This window comes from Nipponia nippon, unplaced genomic scaffold (genome assembly GCF_047370975.1).
Source record: "Nipponia nippon isolate SJK-2023a ecotype South Korea unplaced genomic scaffold, ASM4737097v1 scaffold_2, whole genome shotgun sequence".
NCBI classification, from domain to species: Eukaryota; Metazoa; Chordata; class Aves; order Pelecaniformes; family Threskiornithidae; genus Nipponia; species Nipponia nippon.
In genome coordinates this window covers 102,440,765-102,462,946 of record NW_028262336.1, presented here as the reverse complement: position 1 = coordinate 102,462,946, position 22,182 = coordinate 102,440,765, and the positions used below count along the sequence as shown (strand labels likewise).

The 22,182-nt window shown below is 43.9% G+C and overlaps 1 protein-coding gene across 5 annotated transcripts; it reads right to left on the bottom strand.

Moving 5' to 3' along the window:
* Window positions 1-1,209: 1,209 nt before the first annotated feature.
* Window positions 1,210-22,182, bottom strand: LOC104010882 (phosphatidylinositol 3,4,5-trisphosphate 3-phosphatase TPTE2). Of its 5 annotated transcripts, none has more exons than XM_087757255.1 (19): window positions 22,115-22,182; window positions 20,569-20,643; window positions 18,454-18,531; window positions 15,898-15,945; window positions 15,014-15,175; window positions 14,479-14,598; window positions 11,572-11,671; window positions 10,694-10,757; window positions 10,099-10,163; window positions 9,454-9,514; window positions 8,470-8,551; window positions 8,299-8,387; window positions 6,954-7,015; window positions 5,910-5,990; window positions 4,754-4,859; window positions 3,997-4,094; window positions 3,523-3,618; window positions 2,977-3,047; window positions 1,210-1,463 (listed from the first exon to the last, which is right to left on the bottom strand). In XM_087757255.1, exons 2-19 carry the CDS (start codon window positions 20,616-20,618, stop codon window positions 1,361-1,363), a joined length of 1,536 nt encoding a protein of 511 aa, XP_087613381.1. In that variant the 5' UTR covers window positions 20,619-20,643; window positions 22,115-22,182; the 3' UTR covers window positions 1,210-1,360. The 5 variants fall into 5 exon arrangements, with proteins under 5 accessions (XP_087613381.1, XP_087613384.1, XP_087613380.1 ...); XM_087757258.1 differs by lacking the exon at window positions 22,115-22,182 and adding an exon at window positions 21,441-21,518; XM_087757254.1 differs by lacking the exon at window positions 22,115-22,182 and adding an exon at window positions 21,300-21,369.

The window sequence follows — 22,182 nt, the reverse complement described above, 5'->3', positions numbered from 1 at the left end:
GAAAAGTAGTTACAAGATTAAGGCTTGTATGAAATCCCTATCCTTAGAGATCTATAGATCTGAACTAGCTTGTGTGAGCCTGCTCTAGCTGGGCCTGTTTCACACAGGAGTTTGGACTACACAACCTCCAGCTACTTCCACTCACACCATCGAAGTGACCCAGGCTCACTCTGTCCTGCACCTACAACTGCAAACAATTGGTGGAACACTTTGTCACTGAAGACAGGTTTCAACCTCCACACCTGAAGTACAGCGCTGACAGAAGCTGCTTCCAACTCTGTGGGAGTTTCCAACAGCCCAGCTCCTAAATACCAAGTAATTACACAGCCATAGCAAAACTTGAGTCCACACATGTACTTCATGGTCTGCCACTACCCTCAAGAAAGCACCTGGAAGGTATGAGATCTCTCTGCCTACTCCATTAGCTAGTTATTAGCTATGGAAAGCTCTGTCAGTCCCCCTCTGCTCTTGGTTCTTAACAATAAAAAGACTAAAGAAGCAACAGAACCAAGAAGTAACCTCAACACATTTCACATCAAGGAAGGCTTGAACAGTTTCTGCAGAAGAGCTGCGCTGCAGAGAAGAGCTGGAAGCAGAATAAGCATTGTCTGTGCATTACAGGTCTTTGTCTAGCTCAATAAGCATCACTGACCGTTTGCAGTATGAGCTCAAAGGAGCAAGCGCACAGATCAAGCCCATCCCATGCAGGCACTGAGGCAAGCCTCACTAACTGCTCCCAGGCAGCTGGCATGCCCATGAGCTGGTGCGCCATCTCAGCCCTTTGCGGGGAGGTACAGTGGCAGAGAAGCACCCGCACAGTCTCCAAGCCCCACAGTCAGCTCCCAGGCCAGGTGTTGCTCAAAACCTTACATCATGGATTTCTGATTAACAGTGGTTCAATACCAAGACTTCCACTCAAGAAGTATTAGTCTGACTGTGCCAGATTACTATTCCTCCCTCCAAATTCCTATATTCTACCGACCTGTGGAAAACCCTGATGCTGAGGGAAGGTGTGTCAGATTCTTCCAGCAGTCTCCACCGACCATCAGGTTAAAGCTCTTGCTTAAAGACAAGCAATTGTCTTAGATTAATAAAGTAGGGATTACCTGGATGTAGAGACGTCTAAGCTCCAAAGGATCCGACAGCTCATTAACATGACAGTCAGCTGACACTAAGTAACTCTCCAGAGTATTATTGCTCTGCACAACAGAACTTCATGTAAGTTTATTTGAGAAGCTGTATCTACACAGAAATACATTAAGTACATCAAAATGAGACTGCTTCACTTCATACTGAAGCAGCAAGACATTCTCCAGGAAAAGAGATAAGTTTTGTGTGTTTCCCTTCTTTCGGCTTTCCCTTATGGTTCGGTAAAGTTCACCTCCACAGCAAACGTCTCACTATAGACTTTCCACGTTTTAGACTTGTGAGGGTTATCCAGCTCATTCCTGGGAAGGTAGAGTCTGAAAGACAAAAATTCAGTAGCATATCTTACAGCCTAAGACATGCTTTTCCTTTCAGCTAGCCAAGAGAAATTCAAGCTCAGCCCTGGAATATTAAATATAGCCCCAAATCTTCAATTTAGACAGACATCAGCCATGCCTGCACAGGGCTTTGGATCTGAACTAGTCTGAGAAACATACAATCAGACTGATGGGTTTGCAGTTTGTTTGTTTTTTCTAGAGCCCCACAATGCAAGACTGTTAGAGTAAAATTAGTGTTACCTTCAGCACAAGGCCTCCTGATGGGATGCAAGTGGCAGGAATTTAATAACTGACCTTCCTAATGGCAAGGATTTGATTTGGTACTCAGTCAAGCTCATCAGGCATGTTCTCCACTTTTAATGCTTACCAAATTCATGTCTAGTTATCACTTACTAGCCCCTGCACATCAGCTGTAGCTGAATTAGAGGCACAGACAGGAGCACTGCCTTAGCAGCTGCTTCACTTCTGATCAGACCTAGCCCACCTGAGGTCTGCCAGAATTCTCTGGCCAGAGAGGGAAATAGTCTCTACTGAATTGTGTTTAAGAGGTGGTCTGGTGGGGTATTCTCCCTAACCCTGGAGGAAACAAAGCACTAGGGTGAAACTTTTGAGTAGCACTGTTGCAGGGCTATCAGACAGCAGGCATACATTTCTCCTGGTACTGGTTTGGTCTAACTAGATGTCTGCACCTAGACTGCAAGGTGCATTGTTGGCTCAGCATATTAAGTTTAGAGTTATGAACATAGACTCATGGCTACCTCTCCACATGCTCTGATGGGATCAATTAAGTAAGCATTGTTTCCTTCCTATTCCAGTCACAGAGAGCGCAGTAATTACATCTCATACATCAAGTTCACTGTTCTTCTGTCTAAATCTGTCAAGTTTGGTAGACAGAAGAGAAGGATCTCCTGTCTCTGCATCTCTACATCACTCCCCTAGCCAGACAGACAAGCACAACTTTTGCTGGCTGGAGCTCCTGCAGGAGTTCTAGTCTCAACAAGACTAAACCACAGTAATTTCTAACTTTAACTTACTGCTTTTCATGCTTCTGTTAAAGAGCCTTTCTTTGGCATCCCAAGCACCAGTACCTCTAACTCTGGTCTTAATGTTTGCCGGCTAAGCTGCTGAATGAGTTCCAGCCTCTCAGTCAGCCACACTATGAAGGATGGCAGAGTTGCCTTAGGTTTGAATAGTCAGCATTACCTTTTTGAATTCACGTTCATTAACAACACTTAGAGTGCTGAGGAAAGAGTCCAATGGATTAAGCTGATTAAGAGAAAGAGCTCACGTATGTTTAAAACACTTGGCACAACGCAGGCAAGCATGTGCCAACTGCCTGCTTGCAAATTACAATTGAGAGTCAGAGACCAATACCCACGCAGAAGCAAGATCAGCCAGCTATCTCAGCTTTCATATCATGTTTAGGAACTTTCAATTCTGTTCAGACACCAGAAGAAGTTAGGATCTGTAGGCAGTCACTGTAATCACTTACCTGTTATTTTCAATAAAGGAAGTGTTGAACCAGAAGAAGAACGGGCAGGCATCATAGCCTTTTGGGAGATCCTAAACACAAAGACCTTGTTTAAGGACTCCATTAGACAATAAGATTCATTTTTTGCAGAGCAAGAGTACCCACCTGTCCTCAGTAGTTTGGTTTACAAAGCTACAGTGCCAGAATCAGTACACTTGAAGAGCCCAATACCACACCCAGATCACTGTTTTCACTGAAGTTATTTCAGGACTAGGTCACTGAAACCTAACACAACCAAGTAAGAGACCTGTGTTAGAAGCAGCAGGTACTCAAATAAGATGTCTTGGTTGTTCTGTCTGAACAGCCCGATGCCTCCCCTGCCTGCACAGGCTGATGTGGCAACATTTGCTGCATTCCTCACCGCAGAGGTAGAATAACAGCTGCTACAGTGGGGCCACAGGGAGGAACACAGATTTTGTCCCACACAGCACAGCCAGCACCCAGCTGCTGTTCACACTGCAGCCTCTCCCCAGACTCAAGTGAGGGTCTGCATGCTGTTATACTTACAGAATGCGATTCAAATCTGACTTTCACATCACCACTTATAACAGGGCTGTCTTCCAAGCCAATGACTACAGAGTCACTTTCAGAATCAAAGAAGAGCTAGATAACAGAATAAAGTATTACTTTTATGAAGAGTTACTGCAGAGGGACAAGGGACCAATTCATGACAATACCTAGCTACTCATGCATGGTATACAAGTGCAATAGCAGTGCTAGAATAAGAGCCAACAATTTAAACTACTCGGGTCAGAGTGAGCTATTGCGTTTAATTGACATCTAGGGAATTCTTTCACTATCTTACCACTACTTTTCCTGTGATTTAGCAGAGCTTAGCTTTTTCATTCTCTCAGAATTTACAACATCCATTTATTTATAGTTTTATGCCCAGTATTCAACTTTTACAGGAAGACACTTTTGACCTATAAGTCAGCTTTCAGCTTCTGTGACTCAACTGACACAATTTCATAGTACTCTCACCTTGCAGTTTCCTTGACTGGCACATACACATTCTAGTACAACTTGCTTCCTCACTATTATCTGCACCGTCATATCAGTTCCATTGCCTTTCCCAACTCCTAGGAAGAAAGAGTTGCATTATATCATAGTACAGACATTAGCAGGAAACACAAGCGGTCATGAAAACCAAGTGCAATCCTATTCAAAAGTGCCTTCTCTCCAGAATGCCTTGCTATAGACTTCAGAGAACTTAAATCCTAAAGGTAGCTCAAGATTCAGTGGTTGAAAGCTGTATTTTGAAGTAGCAGTAAATCCTACTAGTGGAGCAGGAACAGGCTAATGTAGAGTCTAATTCCACTGACTGAACAAGAACAGCAGTTTGAAGTCCCCTTCAACAAGTAGTGCTGAACTTCCAGCCTTTTATCAAAATTACCAGTACGTATGTACAAAAACAGGTGTGTATATCAAGCTGAGAAACATTAGTGGATCCAGTTCCACACGGAGTTAATCTCACTTGAAAAGTGATTCCCCTCCCAAAAAGAGAGCAGGTTGTATGTGCACCACCATCTGATCAGACACCCAGAAAGTGACAGAATGCATGGGGCGGTTGTACTCCAAAATGCTCTTTGTTGTATTTTAACTGTGCCATTTGAATTCTCAAATCCCAAATAAGTTTACATTCCTATCATGGGTTTAGCAAGAGAGACAGTAGAGATCAGCTGCCTATACTAGGAAACCATTACCAGATAGAGGAATGCCCAGATTCAAGAGTTCTTACCATGTATAGAGTGGATTTTGAGGTTTTTTATTTTGAGTTGTCTCTCTGGTGGGAGTTTCAAGTTATACTTGTTTTTCAGGATCTCATAATACCCAACATACCTACTCTGTAATGCAAAAAACCCAGACACATTATGCAGTTTTGTACCCCACACAGACTAATTCTAGGCAGAAGTAGGATTAAATACATCTTCTACGCCAAGTTCTTAGCCCTCCTAAGTCCAAACCTAAGAAGAAAGTAGCCATTTGTTCTCCTTCCCCTCCCCAGTTCAAACAATCCTCTAGAAAAATTCAATATCTACATTTTTAAGCAGTATTTAAACTTCATGTTTTAAGAGGAATTCTTTACTTCTGAGTTCAGCAAGAAGGAGCTTTTATATTGTACTTTTTAAAGTGGCAGAATGTTTAAGTGTAAAGGTACTTTCATTTTATAGAAGCACATTCTGAAGGACAGCTGTACTTCCATTCTATTCTATACCAGCAACTAAAGTACCTCTGTCACCAGCTTCATCTCACACCTCTGAATCTCACAGTACACAGTGAATCAAAGTGAGCAAAGCCCCAAACTGTGGTCTGAGGCAATAACTTGCTTAGTATTTCCTTGTGAATGCAGTCTCTAGAGGACATGGTCCTCCATCCAGCCACATCAGTGCCATAGCCCTCCCCAGGCCAGGCTGCAGGCTTCAGTGCATCCTTGATAAATAGCCCAATTGTCTTACAGGGTCATGCCCCTGTGAGGGTGGGCAAACACTGCAACAGGTTGCCCAGAGAGGCTGTGGAGTCTCCATCTGTGGAGATATTCTAGACCTGGCTGGACACAGTCCTAGGCAACCTGCTTTAGCTCACCCTGCTTGAACAGTGGTGTTGGACTGAAAGCTCTCCAAATCTCAACAATGCTGGTTATCTCAGATATCATAATTCAGATTTTATGATATTACACAGAGCAAGTCATAAGGAACATGCTTGGACAAAGGGGAGGGGGGTAAGATGCAGTGCAACCCTACCAGTTGGTAGTCTTCCAACCCTTAAAGAAAGGGTACAGAAAGTTCAGGAGCTAAGCATTAGTAGGAACCTACATCTCTGAAACAAGGCAGGGGAGGTGGGGTAGTGTCAGTGCTCACAAGGTTAGTGTTGTTACTGGACCTGCTCAAGCTTACCTGGGATGGAGTTTCAACTCCTTGAAACTTAGTACTTGTGCTTCTATCAGTTCTTCTCTCCCCAAAGTAGTCCAAACTTTCCTACACAGGAAGACAATTTCAATGGTTAAGATATTCATCCCACCACCATTCCCCTTCCTGAGAAATGAATAGTAAACTAGAATTACACTATTCAATTCCAATAAGGGAATACAAGTGAAAATATGCAATAGTTGTTTTGGTACCTTCTAAAGAAGGCTTTTAACTAGAATAAGAAAGTACTAATTAGGAAGTTAGATACATTAAGTCTGTCATCCATGAAAGAGTGCTAATAAAGCTCATTGAATGAGGAGAGCAATATGCTTTTTAAGCAATTTCTTTAGAACCCTCTATATTTCTCAAGTGGTCTGTGGCAGACCAAGCTGAACATTAGCTCAGATCTTCACAAGCCAAGCTCAGAGAAAAACAAGTGATTAAATAGATACACACTCTGGCCAGACTACCTTGAGTGACCTGGGCCTTCTGCAACCCAGGTCTCCAGATTGATATACCAGACCTGGAATACTAAAGCAGCACATCTGTCCTGGCTGGGACTTGCTTATCTTTCTTCCTTTCCCCAGAAGGACTTCTTGCTGTAATGCTGGCAGTCAAGACAAGACAATTCTTGATGCCTCACATTACTTGGAAGGAGGTTGGGGAAAAAATTGCACTTAAAAACAGTGACACTATCTTTAGTAGAGCATGCTCAGAAGCCATCTACAGTTTAAGAAAGTTGTTGCTCAAGATCCTAGGTCTATTACACCTCCAGAAAAAAAAAGCACTTCAAAGTTGCTATCCTGTTAAATTCTACTCTCCCAGTTCTTCCTGGTCAAGAATAGTCTTCATCAGAAAGGAATTTACATGCTAGCAAGATTTGCAAGAGCTTTTTTGTAAAACAGATTGTTCACAGTATCCTTTTTCCAGTATAGATTTTTTGCAGAGTATTAGTGCATTTCACCAATTAAGTAGTTTCTAAAGGGGCATTTTGAATACTAGAAGAATCAAAAAATAAACACCAGTTTTTACCTTTGCACTCTCAAACTGGTCACTGTCTATGAGCCAGGTACACACCATTGTTCCAGTCCTGCCTGTATTAGAAGTAAGAGACAGGTTGAACCACAGGAGTTCAAAGTTATTTGGAATTATTTTTGTGAAGATGAAGTTACAATTTTTGAAATAGAAGAGATAACAGGAGATAAGTGACACTAGAGTAGTCAAGTGCCTGTATTTCTGGGAAGAATGAGTTAAAGACAAGATACTGCAGTTTCTTAACCTGTTCCTTGAAAGTAGTCCCCACATTTCTTTGTAGTATTCCTAGAGATACTTGAGTAAGCTGGCCAGCATCTACATACTCCATTTAGCACAGGACAGAGTCAAGTACACACTACTAGATCAGATTATAGACTGGCACTTGCCAATGCTCTAAGCCTCAAGAGTTGCTTCTCTGCTCCAACTTTTTCCCCCCCCAGCCCTACTAAGAAGGCATCACGACTGCTAGCACAAAGATTCAAATATAGTCTCAGTTTTGAATTTAAAATCTCAGAGGTCAAGTCACCCCTCCCTACACTTGTTCTTCAAGCTGGTTTTGGCCTGCAGGTAGTTTCAATGTTCAGTTTTGCAAAACCTTTTAAGCTATGGTTCCAAGTGGGGGAAAGAACCTTCTTTATGTCAAGTAACCACTGGTTTAAGCCAAATATTTGCAGTAGTAACAGCAGGCAGCTAAAGATGCAGCAGATGTTTGCAGAGAAATTTGGCTTATTTGCAGAACTATCTATGCACTTCAACAGCTCCTGCACTGCTACAGGTTGCAGATAGCACTCACAGGTCAGGTCCTGTGCAGTAGCTTTGACTAGCCTGTTCCCATAAGACTACATCATACTCTGTCACATAATACCTTGTGTATCTTGATTTAAGATCCAGCAGTACCTACAGCTTTCTACCCTACCACCACAAGAAATTAAAAAGCTTGAGATATATCACAGTGCAGGATATTCAGTGTGGGTGACTGGCTGCCAGGGAGCCAAAGCAGCAGCTTAACTTTTGATAGTAGCAGTTTCAGTAGCTCCCCATCCCCAGCCTCTCCTGGGAGACTGCTGTCCCAGCAGTCAGGGCAGCAGGAAGTTACTGAAGGCCATTTTAAGAGATCAGATGCCAGCTTAGATTAAGAACCAATTTGGGCTACCTGGAAATGGGGTTGTATAATACTAAACACACAGCACTACACTGTTGCTAGTCATCACAGTGTCTGCAGAATTTGTCAAGTTACACTCTAAATCCATCTCATGCTACAGCTTAAAGCCATGCTTAAGAAGCCACAATAAGAATAACGTGTAATTTGTAGCATACACAGATTACACGTGAGAAGTCTTACCTTTGCCTCCTTTACAGTGAATTGCTATGATGTTCTTTTCATCTTGGCTCATCCATTCACGAACACTGGCAGTGAATTTCAGCATGTCCCTAGATAAGAGGAAAATTAGTGGATCAAAGCAAATGCCCACATAGAGCTATGATGATATACATATTTCTTGACAAGACTCACTGTAGCGCTGGGACATTGTGGTCATCAATAAAGATCCTTTCCACCCTGTAGTGGAAGTACTTGGGGTCATAGCCTTTTTCACCTACAAAGAAAGATCTGGAGTTATGCCAGGAAAGGGAACAGACTCGCAACAAAGAAAGTGGCTTGCGACACACAACTGCTGGTCTCAGCATATACTGGTGTTTAAAGTACAGTAGTAAAAATAGACAGATCAAAGTGGAAAAACTATGAGGTAATTTGGTTAAAACCATGCTTGCTTAGCTTCTAGTTTCACACCTCTCACTTTTAAGTGAAAATTCATCTCCAGGCCCAGATGGCCATTCTGTTCCATAGGGGTTATTTAGGGATCTGAAAGTTAATGTTCTGATGTACTGGCAGGATCAATCACAGCACCTACAGAGTAGTAAGGAGCTGCTAACAAACACCACACTCCTCAGTTGTGACCCTTCATCTACCCCTCTGATGGCTAGAAGACAGTTTTACTTTTTCAGGACTTCTGTACCAATGCTTCTATATCACACCTTGTCTGCTTCCAGCTCTGATGCTCTACTATGAGAAAACACCATGGGATAGTTGTTCCTGAAGTATTTTTTATTGTTTTAGCCAACTCTAAACAGGAGAGCTTTTAACTATTCATTCATCACATTCTTCTATGCCTTCATTAGAAAAATCCTCCAAGATCACCCCAAGTTTTAGCCCAGGTTTAGTTTTCCACTTCTTTGAGTCTTGAAACACTGAAGCAATTGTTCAGCATAAGTAAGCCTAAACTGCAATGCATCCAGTACCTCCTTCGCAAGCTTTGGTACAATATATTAGATGCTCAAAGTCAATAGCCATGTTCAGGACAGAAGGCAGTCAGAAGCAGCTGTGTACTTTTGACAGACTTTAAATTATTGGAGATCTAGTATTGCCAGCATCGTACCTTGAAAAGATGTTTTTCTGTTTAGCAGTATTTCAATACAGTCAGCAGCTAAACATACTTACTGCAGAGATTGTAGACTTTATAGTGGTCTGCATGTTTAGTGTCCAAGAATCTTGCAACTTCCTGAAACAATAACAAGATATGAGTTCAGAGTAGTTAGTGCTCTACTCCTTATTTCCACTGCCACCTCATCCCCCACCCCCCCAAGTGGTGTCAGCAACTGCATTCATAAACAGCCCTTGGACAGCAGGTCTTTCCAGCCCAATAGCTCAGGTTCTTGTCTGGAATAAAAGTACTACTATGACTATCTTCCCTGCCCTACATAGTTATATTTCCACAATATCAAGCAGCATAGCTCCAAAGGGCATTAATGCAGACCATTTAAACATCTTTATTTAGATGAGTATACAGCTTTCATCACTCATACTATTACTAGCCTGCAAAAGAGCTGACTTGGTTCTCTGAAGCATTCCCAAGGAACAGGAGCATCAGAGCACCGGTGTGTGCACACTGCAAGATACACCCCACCAGGCTTAGCTACGAGACTGCGACACAAGCAGTGCAGCACAGTGGAGACCACCATTTAGTTATTCCAACCAGCTGAGACAGCAGGATTGACTTGACAATCTAGTCCACATGCAAATTACTGGGAACCTAGAAGTGAAACAGCATTCAAATACTGAACTTGGTAGATGAGAGATTTTTACCTCTATAGGGTTCCTATAGAAAGACTGCTTCCCAGAAGATGGAAATGACATTGCAATAATGCGATCTGTGGAAAAGACAGGCTCAGAGGTAACAGGGCAAACCTTCCCCTTATGCAGGAACTACATGATTGAAAGCAACATCATTACAAAACAGCTTATTTCTACCCTAATTATAAGACACACCTACCCATTTCTGATAGGTTTTCTTCTGCATTTATTATAGCTAGAGCAGGAGAATAATGCTTCCTGAAGCATCAGCCACCATTAAGCATCAGTCTCCATAGAAGCACAGGCAAAAATACCATGAGTTAGTCAATAGTTTCTCAGCTCTGGTTACCTAGGCCTCAGGAGAATTTCTATCATTACATACAGCATGTATAACCTCTCTCCCAGAAGGTTAATCCTTGAGAACAGTGCCAGAGTCAGGAATTCATATTTCAAAATCCCACAGAAAAGGAGTAGGCCTGGTTTGACTTCATACTTAAGTTTCATCAGTCTAAAACATTGCCAGTATTTCATGTCAAGCACTTATTAACTGAACAACTAGTGTTAGCAGGATGTAACATGCTGCAAAGTGTCATTTGCTTCTACAAACCAGTAACATAAGTGAGATCCAGATCAAAGCCATCTTTCATATAACGCCTTTTGTTTTCAGAGACCTGCCAAAAAAAGAGCGGAGTTAGTCTTCCAAAGGAATGCCAAAGATCAACAAGTGTTGCCTGTTACTAGGAAAAACCAACAATCTAGACTCTGAAGTTAAGTCATGAGTAGCAGAGCCTCATTTTGCTATGAAGTTCACAGCATTAGCCAAGAATAATGTTTATTGTGTTAGCTTTTAGGTAGAAGCTCCATACAGAATTTTTACCCTGAAGTATCAAAGTTTATTCTAGTGGAAAGAACACTGCAGATTTTGTGGACTACAACATGAACCTGTCATTGCTATTTGAGTGTTTGGGGGCTGAGTGAAGGGAGAAGAAAGTTAAGGGCAGCATAACCAAGACTGCTTATTCCTGAGCAAGAGGACATACTTGAAGCTTCAAGTACCACTTTAGTGCCCCTGATGAAAATAAGAGGCATTTACAGCTAGGTTGTTTTGTTTTCACCTGGAATAAGCAGCAGAAGCATTAAAATTCCTGTCCTCCCCATGTGAGGAAAAACAGTCTATGTACCACACAAACTAGAAATTATCAATTGAGACACATGGTGGTGTTGCAATCACTTTAATATGCTGGCCTTCCAGGTCAAGTTGCTGCTTACTCAAGTAGAGTTAAGAATTATTAGCTATACTGAAGTCAGAGGCAAAGCTCTGGTACCCTGTCAGGAACATTGAACAGACATGCTGCTTAGGCAATATCATCATTTGCAGATCAATAGGCTGTGGGCAATCTTGCTGCTCACCATTGATGGCTGCCCAGAGAAAGACATAGTTGGAAACGGTAATAGTAGCCTAGATATATTAAGAGGCCAACTTACCATTCTCCTGGTCACCACTTCAAGTTGCTTCTTTTGCGAAGCCAGGCGGAATATTCTTATTAAGATGACAATTCTCAGAACTCGGAGGAAAGTAACCATTCTAGACGAGTGTGAGATTCGCCATGAAAAGAAAGAAGAAAGTGAACACAATTAAATTTAGATGCAAAGCTTAAAGCTATTTAAAAAGCTGTTTCAGAGAGTTTAAAGCTTTGTTTCATATACTGAACTAGGACTTCTCAGGCTGATTTTGGAGAAAGAATACCATGCTTGAAGAACACCATTGTTTTATTGAGGTTTTTTGGGGAGTAAGTGGTCTGAACAGCTAACAGAACTAGGAAATCCCCACTTGCTCAAACAGACTTTCACAGGCACCTCTGCTTAGCAAGCAACACTACCTATGTTATTATCCCCAAATTCTTGTTCTTTGAAGCTTGTTCTCAAGTATACATTTAAGTGTAATTAGCCACCTGAAAAATAGCTGAAAAGAGAAGCTAGACAAGCTATATACATCATGCCTTGATTAAGAAACCTGAGAACAGATCAGTATAAACCCTGTTTAATAATTCAGCAACTTGAGCAGATGATTTGGTTTGAGGAACTTTGAACTGCTGTTGAACTTTGAAGCAGGCAAGATGCTTATGTGAGTGGTTCTACAGAAAAAACTGAACAGGGGCAGGCTGCTTTCACATACCCTGAGGCACTAGGGCAAACTAACATTCATTCCTTAAGGAGGTATGTGAGCATATACTTTTAAGGAGCACATGCACATATTCCAGATCCTGATCACTTAGGTAGGAATACTGGTGAATACTACAGTAAGGGGGACAAATATTATGGAAACATTATCCCATCACCTCCAGTTGAAGACAGTCTGCTCTCCACTGATGTGGAGCTTAAAGTCAGCAAGACAAGGTTGTCCTGGACACCTGGAAGAAAGCTTCAGTTTTGTCCCCTGCTCCTTCCCAGTCCAGGATGACCCTATTGTTTTCAAAACAGAGTTCCCTTGGAGCTAGCAGCCAAGGAGGTGAACCAACACTGAAGTGAAGACTCCACAGCCACTCTCCCCAGCCTGAACCACAACTGTGAGAAGCAGCTCTTCAAGATAAAAGCAGTTTGCGTTCTGCCCTTTAGGAAGTTAGCCAGTTAGGCATTAGCTCCCAGACTGATACCCAGCTCTCATTCCTCATTATCCTTTTATAGGTCAGACTTCAGGGAAACAGGTAACTCACGCCAGTGCACACCCAGCTAGACCAGATGAGAAACAGAGACCATACCCCTCCATCAGGGTATGTTACCTCTATGTACTGCCACTGAAATTTCACTTGTCACATATACACTCTCATCCACACAAAAGCTGCTCATATTCTAATTATTCTGAGATATATCAGGTGTTTTAAGACTGCTGTTTGCTTCTGGAAGAAGGTTTAAGAGGAAAGAAAAGTAATAAATCCCAGGTAGGCCTCTGGGAATTAGCTGGATTGTGTGGACACTACTGGAGCATTAGGTGGGAAGACCTCTCAAGATCTGGCCAGGTCTGAGGTATCACCTAGTGCCAGGTAGTAATATTTTGGTCAGAACAGGACTGAAGAGCCCTTAACAAGAGACACCTTACAAAGGGCCTCAAGAATTGCATGGGTGAGATGGTAGGCCCCAGCTGAGTATCTTCCGAGAACATCAGTGTGAACTCCTTTTCATGTGACCCAAAAGCCTATTCTAAATTCCCATCAACTTGATCAAGTCAGAATACAAGGAACTTGCACCCACCAATCAACAACAAGATGGGTCAGTGCAGTATCAGGCCTAATACTAACATAGCCCAGTAAAGATAGCAGTGCAGATTACCCTGTCCCAATCCTATTTATCCTACCATTAATTGGATGCTGCCATAAGATGAAAGCTGCCTTAGAAAAATGTGGCCAGAGGGATGGGAAGTAATCATTAAACTCAGATTAATGTTTAAAAAGACCTGGAAGGAAACAGCCTTTTTGATTCTAAGGCTGTAAAAGCTATTCCTTTGACAGTTCTACTTTTGCAAATGCCAGCTAAACTCAGGTTTCAAGAGACAATAATACTTCCAGATGTTTGTCCAACTCTGGATTCTTCAATAACTAAACTTTGAGCTAGTTTCCTCTAGAAGAATGTTTCCCCCGCCTTGTGCCCAGTAGCCACATGAATTCGGTGGGTGATTTTTTTTTTTTTTAAAAAAAAAGCTCAACTTCTTTCTCTGTCTGACACAAGCAAGTTTCACTAATTCAAACCTCATGCAGATAAGCTAATCTTAGAGTTATAGTTCTGTCTCCATCAGGAATGGACTCCTCTCACAGGTTATCACCTCATCAAGCTACAGAACTCAGATGGAAATATGACTTGAATTAACTTATGCACATAAACAGCATGTTTCCCCTCCCCAGGGCATGGCTGAAAAATGCAACATATGTTACCATGGGGCTCTTGGGAAAGCAAGGTGGAAGAAATAAGACAGTGTAGCAACTCTTTATTTCAAGATCCATTAAATGGAGATCCTCCCTCAGTTGTCTGTTCCATTTGCTATCATAATCCAACTTTTCTTTTCAACCTTCTTCAGACTCTCCTCTCTTTATCAGGGCTGCTGCACACCTTACCCCCAAAAAGGCTTGAGTCAGAGTATTTGATGGCCTCACTATTCACTTTTAGTTACCCCAACTGATATGTTTAGATCATCTCTGCCTTCAAGACAGAGACAGTCTACAGTGTAACTGTAGACCAAAGTCAGGTGTTTCTATCCTTTCTATCCTTCATTAGAAATACTATCACAGCCATATTAATGATCTAGTATGCACACATCTAGCTTAGAGGTGCCCAAGAAAATTCTTAGAAGACTACCAAGAAAAGAGAGCTCACATTTAACAGCTGCCATACCATTCTTACCTTGGTATCTGATCTGCTGCAGCAAGGTCCGAGAAGGAGTACGTCATGTTAATTAACAGAGTGCCCACCACTATGAATGCATCCAAAATATTCAGTTTGGACCGGAAATAGTTCCTGAAGCTGAAAGAAAGGGGAGTTTTAGACAGATGTCCATATGGATAGCAAAGACTGAAACACATCTTCAGGAAGAGAACCACCTACACAGAACTACTGCTGAAGACAAGCTCTCCTGAAGTAGTTCTTCACACTAAGCACTGAAGACTCATTAAAAAACTAATCTTACACCTGGCCTATACACTTAAGTCACAGCAAAGCTGATGCAGTTTCCAAATGCTCACTTATACCAAAAGCACTTCACAGATTATTCTATGGAAGGGTAACAGCCAATATACACAGCCAAGAAAAAATATGGCCATTGTCTATGATCAGAAAATTAGCCTACAGGGCATCCATGCTCATAGTCCAAGCTTGAAGTATTGCTTCCTTACTAGCCCGAGGGCTTGCCACACTGACTTAGCTTTTGCCCGTGTCTTACCCTTCAACAAACACCCTCAGGAGAACATCGATGAGAAAGAAGAGTGCTATTGCCAGGGAAACACCTTCAAGAATCTCTCTAACACCCTTCTTCTTCTCACTGATAGCCAGATCCACAATCACAACTATAATGTCCACAATGATAAGTACAACTCCAAATACTCTGCAAAAAGAAAAATACAACTTGAGAGGTAGGAATGAATTGCTGACATTTATTGACTGAAGAGCACAAGCCCAGATTTTTGTTTTAAGCTGTTCCCGTGAGAGTATGTTTTCTTATATACAGATTGAGGCCTGCTTGTATAAGCAGCTGAAGGATTCAAATTGCATTTTTGAAGTGATCTGCACAGAGTATATCATCCATGTGGAATGGTATATTTACCTCAGACTCAGCTGTAGTTATTAACCCATAATTCCACAGCTACCTAGAAGCAGTGCAAACCTGGATGCTTTAAGGCACACAAGTGCCAGTGCTGTCTTTCAGCTCACCTTCCCTCCCACTGATGACTTAGTATAGTCCCTTAAAAGTAACTGTCTTAATGGCTTGCCTTGTTCCAGCACCTAGACTGCTTAGAACTGACCAACTGGTTGTTCAAAGGCTGCCACAGCCTAGAGTAAGCCATTAAAGAGCTTTTATCCAAGTCAACGGCATTTACAGTTCTGACTTTCAGCTCTCCTTGGAGAATGTAGTCACACCTGTTTAAGACTTCTTTCCCAATCAAAGTACTTTTCTCAAGTCAGCCTTTCAGGGAGTGGTAGGGGATTCAGTACTTTCCAGACAGAGCAGGCTGGAGTCACTGTTGTTCAAGCAATTCTCCAAGTTCTTACACCACAAATAAGGACTCTTTCTGCCTTGCCCATATCATTACAAGCATGATCTTTTACCTGAATCCAAATGACATCACAAATGGGGATATTTTTCTCCTAATTGCACTGCAAGAGAAGAGAATTGGCATCAAGACAAGTGACATTTTGCTATTGATATTAGCGACAAAAAGCACTGTTACATTCTTTTGTTCACATTCTTTTGGTTTGAGAATTCTGTAAAGTACTGATTTCTTTAAGAGGCAATTATTCAGTTGCATTCATGAAGTATATAGGTTAAGGCAGTACTTGAAAGCAATACTTTGACCACTTGTTAGAAGTATTATTCATCAGTTACAGACCCTAGAAGTACAGCAGTATGTACTTATGCATAACATTATTCAGTGTCACAATTCCAGTGACATTAGAAGTCTGTCTTAATGCCCAGTTATAAGCTTTAAAAAGTGGGCTTACAGAATAGCTATTGGTCAAGAGGAAGATTAAAGGATAAACATCTCTAGGGTACCTTGTTCAAGATATTAACTTATTATATCAGAGGACTTTTTTCCCCAGACCTGGAAAAAGCTGCACTTGTTAATAGCACCACTACTGCTTCTGTGCTCTTGTAATAGAGGAAGACAAATCCCTCTTCTACCTTTAAAAGGAAATGGTAGTTCGGCTTTCAGATTGAAGACTCAAGTGCCTTTTAAGAAAATGAATTACTGAAGCTAAGTTCTTCCAATGGTGAGCATTATCTCCAGCCCTAGCAGGGTTTCAGCTCCTGTTTTCAGTTACAGAAGATCTGCTGCCTCTTTGGTATGCTTTAAGCCTTTTGGTTTAAAGCTAGGCCTTTGTGTAACTATCTTACTAGCTGAAAGTCTATTTAGGCTACACCAAGAACTAAGTCTATTTAGGCTACACCAAGAACTAAGTCTATTTAGGCTACACCAAGAACTAAGTCTATTTAGGCTACACCAAGAACTAAGTCTATTTAGGCTACACCAAGAACTAAGTCTATTTAGGCTACACCAAGAACTAAGTCTATTTAGGCTACACCAAGAACTAAGTCTATTTAGGCTACACCAAGAACTAAGGTAGAGGCAATTATTTGCAAACCCCAAGTTCTGACAGTTTGAAAAACAGATTGCCAGTCTGTTAAGTAATCTTGGGATTACTTAACTACTGTAACCACCAAGTCTTTTCTTAGACACTTAAAGGAAAACACCTTCTCCAAGCATATCACTAACAGTAGGACCTACCAGAAGTTCTGACATACTGACAGAAGTACTGGTAATTTCCTTTTGTATTGTTCACATACCTCCCCTATCTTTCCTGTTACATACAGTTCCTACACTTCCCCTTCCCACCACCATTTGAGATACCACTGTTACAGGAAGTCTTTGTCAGGTCAATAATGCATATTGCACCCCACTGATCTTGTCTGAGCTACTTGTTTCTTCTAAGGTAACTTGAGCATTGCATTCCACCTGGTGCATATCCTTAACACTTCAATAACTCCATTTAAGACAAGGCTGGGTATCTTGGAAGTGATGAGGAAGCATCTTGCTGGGCTTACTGTATTAGCACATACTTCTCATTATTAAGTTCAAACTTTAAACTAAGAAACAAGGTCTAGCCAGCAAACATCTGCATCCTTAAGCAGGATGGAGATATGAGGTTGTAGTACCCACTTTTCCCATGGAAGTCAAGAATGTGATAACAAGGTGTCTTGAAGGCAGCCTAGCATATAGGAGGTTCTCCTTGCATTTAGCACATCTAATATCTAAGGAAACACTGCAATAATTACACTAACAGTTTATTGGTCTATGTCTTTGCCCAGTCAATCCTACAATGCAAATGTAGTAGGTACACAAAGACTTCAACTTCCACAGCCTAAGGACAAGTACCTTTATTAGGTACACTAAAGACTGAAATATATACACACCACTCCAATTTGGCCTGCCAACATCTTAAATCAGTTGAAAAGAATGTGGCACATTTGCTCACATACTTAGCTTAAAGCCTTTGTGAAATGCATTTGTAAATGCCAACTTCTGAATTCTAGGAAGACATGTTGTCACATGGAAGAACAGAGATAACAGGCTTAATCTTACTGTTCTTGAGCTGCAGAAACAGAGAAGCAAGTCTATTCACTTGCCACTGACTTGACTAAGAATGCTGTAAGAGTTAGTAATCTGGTGACAAGAGCTACACACTGTTAGAAAATAACTGCTTCAAGAACAGAGTTAATCACTAGCAAGTTCAGTTTAGTCTTGACAAGGGCCTGACGCTTATTATTTGCCTCAGATACTTGTTCACCTCGTTTTCTCATCAGCATTTGTTCTTCTGTGCTCTCCCAAACTCACTCCTTTGGGAAAATTTAAATAAAGCAGCTTGGACTACACATTCTCCATAATATGATGGACTTGCAGCTAGTTCTTGCATTGGGCTTTCATCTCTAGAGGCATAAAGAAGCTTCCTGAACTTACTTGTCTTTATTATGTACTAGAACAAATGTCAATATCAAGTGATTTACCAGGCTTATCTCTACTTCAGCAAGCCATCTGCCTTCTTATTTTGGCTTAAAAGTTCCCACTTTTGGGGGTAAGCAACACATTTAGTGTATCATTGGCTTACCTGGAACAGCTGTCTGGTTCATTATCCTCATCACGACCATCATCAATCTTTACTGTGGGCTCTTCTGCTGTTGGAGAGCTGGCAAAGGAATAACACAAGTCACATACTGATACAGATGTCAACTCTATACATCGCTACCCTTCGCTGTTCCAGAGAAAAGACTAGTAACTATCAGCCGAGCAGTGAGCAGCAGCCTAGGCCATAGCACCAGGGAAGAAAGACTTCCCATATGTTGGCACAGCAGAACCCCCTGGCTTGTACTGACCAAGTTCCCATTAGCAATCCACCTTTCAGAAGTTTCTCTTTTGAGGGAGAAAGGGAACAGATGTTTTCAGCAATAGCATAAAGGGCTTTTAAGTAGTGCATCCAAGAGTCTGCTGAGGACTTCACAGTCCAGACTCTGGAAGTGCTGGAAACATGCATATGCAAAATTGCTTCAGAGTCCAAAAGACATTAATGCTATTACAGTAAACTACTTGTTCAGAGAACGAACATTTTCACCAGGAAAAGCCATAGCACAGAGATGTTTTTGTGCAGAGCAGGATACCAGACCGGAAACTGGAAGACCAGAGCAGCAGCAGCTGAGCTAGCACTAGAACAGCATTTTTTGGGGGTAGTAGCTGCTTGCTGTAACTTCCTTAAAAGGGTCTCTTCAGATCAAATTTTTGTTCAGCCACCTGAGAAGCTTTGAAGGCCACATGACGACTCCAGAGAAAATAAAGCATAACATCCAAATCCAGGAGCTTCTAATTCAGCCTTCACCACAGAAATATTGTGCTGCATAATAGCACAGCCACAGCGTTTGCTGTGGCTCTGTCTCTGGCATCATTGCTTCTTGAGCAGGAGCAGCTACATACGCTTATTCAATACTGATGTTTCCACGCTGTTCTGAGGCACTCCAGCATGGTTGAAGCATTAGTGTAACAACTCAGAGGATCCAAGTATTCTTCACCCTCCACAATGGGCCCATGCACCAGTGCTGTTTCTGCAGTGTGGACTAACCCCCTTTTAAGCAAAAAGTTTAATGATTCATTTCCTACAGTGTCAGCAATCAGTACTGATGGTTCACCACCTGCACTCAGGATCAGGCTGAAAAGAGGACTGATTCCTAGCCCAGACCCCCTCCACAACAATTTTGGTATTTAAAGCTAATTTTCCATCCCCAGACAGCAGTACCCTCACTTTGTTCCTAAAACTGAACCAAAGTTCTAGCAATATATCACCTTTCAGCTTTGCCTCCCAGCTATTCTTATGGAATATTCACTTGGGAGTTTCCACTTAATGTACAGCTGAAATGCTTCACTTATTAAAGCAAGTTGCTGCTGCTACAGCAGTTTTGCTGCAGGTCACTTGCTTATACTTGTAGACACATGAAGTGCACCAAATGTCACCTTCTAATCCTCTACTGTGATTAAAATAAGCCAAAACAAGAATGAGCAACAGTAGTGTTTTGGGTTAGGAAGCCAATCTTTAACACAAAAAGAAAACAGAAGCCAAGTCTGCGTACAGTGTTTCCACTATGCTCTCACACAAAAATTCAGTTTAGATAATGCTTTCCTCAGAAGGAGTTTGTTTTGCTGAGCACTCTGCATCCACTTGTTATCCAAGCTAGACCAAGCTCTCTGCCACAAGCTACTACATCTAGTCTTTGACTACTGGGGTGGAAGAGAAGAAAATGAGGATATACTAGAAAAACCTATTTCCTCCCCACACACTCTGAACTTTAGACTTGAAGCTTTTAAGGATAGCAGAGCAAGAGCATCTTGCTCTACAAGAGAGCTGGACAGTGATTCCGGAGGCTAGAAAAGAAGAGGCTTTACTGCCATGACCTTGTTAGCTTGTTGTACCAGGGCTGGGTGCTCTGTATGTCTTAGTTCTTAACTACCTGTAAGAAGTCAATCACAACAGCACATTTCTCTCAGAGATATCACTCCTCACAGGCAACAGCATTGGGGGGGGGGGGCAGAATACAAAGACTATATGCTATATAAACTTCAAGCGCTCCATCATTATTCTCTTTGTTATATTTAAAGCACTAAGAAACTCTAGACAGGGGACCACACACAGCATACTCCAATCCTAAACCCATATGCTGGTGCAGTTCATTTCACTCACCTGGATGCTTCTTTCAGCTCTGCCCCTTGTTCATACCTCACAGTTGTCATTTTGCCTGTTGTTGCTCTGCTGGTCCTAAAAGAAGCACATCAAGTTACAGAGAGATCGGTACAATAAACAGTGAATACCAGCATCCTATAGCAGCCTCACCCGTTACCAACAGACGGTTGACAAAGCACAATCTTTATCTATAACGCTAGCGAGAGTCAGTACACTCAGTGGTGTGATGACGGTTTTTTTGACTATACCCAATATGCCACAGCAACAATAACTTTAGAACAGCACCATTACGTCACGATGAAGATTTTTCCCCTGCTTCAAGCTATGAAACACACAAGAGCCCCCGCTGGGAGGGGCGCAGCCCCGGGCTGCTCCAGCTGGAAGCCGCGGGGAGCGGGTCCGAGGGCTGCCGGCACACACCGGCTGCTCCGACGGGAGGCCCGCGCTTCGTCCCCCTGCGCCTCTACTCCCTCAGACCTGCCTGGGGCACAGCCTCGCAGTCCCGGGGCGGGAACCGGCTCCCACGGCGCGGCGGGCACGGCCCCGCCAGCAGCCTCCCCGCTCCCCCGGCATCGGCAAGCCGCCGGCACCCCTTCCCGGCGGAGGCCCCGCAGGCCGAGCCCCGGCCCGGCAGCCGCCACACAGAGCCTGCGGCTCCGCAGCCCCAGCGGGGACAGCCCGCGGCGGCCCCGGCCCCCCGGGAGCTCCCTCTCCCCTGCGCGGCCGCCCACCTCCTGCCGCCGGGCTGAAAGCCGAGCCCGGACACCCGCCCCCGGCGCTCCGCGGGCTCAGCGGAAAGCCGCTCTAAACTTCCTGAGGGCCGTTCTCCCAGCCCTCCCTCGCCCCGGCCGGCCCGCGGAGCTCCCGCTCACCTGCCGAGGCGAGGCCGAGCCGCGGAGCGGGAACGCGCCTCAGCCCCCCGCCGGGCCGCGGCTAAATGGCCCGGCGGCGCCGCACGGCTGCACCTGGGCCGGGGCCGGGCCCGCTGCCATGGCGACGGCCCCGCCGCCGCCCGTCGCCTCGCAGCCAACAGCAGCAGCAGCAGCGGGCGGTGGGCAGCGGGTGGGCAGCGGGGCCGCCGCGGCCCCGGGCGCCTCTCGGGGCCCGCCGGGCCGGCAGCCGGCCCAGGGCCTGCCGGTCCCCCCGGGGTCACGCCGCCCTGGGCCCGCACAGGCCCGCAAGAGCGAGGAGGCCGCCGGCCGGCCCGCCCCAGCAGCGCCTGCCGCCTTCTCCCGAGCCGGGGCCCTTCGCCTGTTGTAGACGTTGCGCTTCGATGCCGCTTCGTACATTTCCCGCGGGATGGCGGCTTTTGGGGCTGCGAGGGGGACAGGGTCGGTGCGGGCAGGCCGGGGGCTGCGGGCCGGTCAGGCCCCCGCGGCCTGCGACAGCCACCGCCGCCACCCAGGGCAGAGACGCGTAACGCTGAGCACGCGTCTGTCACGACACATTGAGCCCTTGACGCTTTTGCAGAATGGGAGCCCGCAGGGCAGGACACGGCGTGTGAGCCTGTGCCCTGCGGCGGCTTCGCGCCTGCCTCCTCGCTTACCAAGAGCCCAGTGAGGAGCAGCCCCCGAGCGTGGGCGCCGTGGGGCGGCCCGGCCGGCGCGGGGCGGC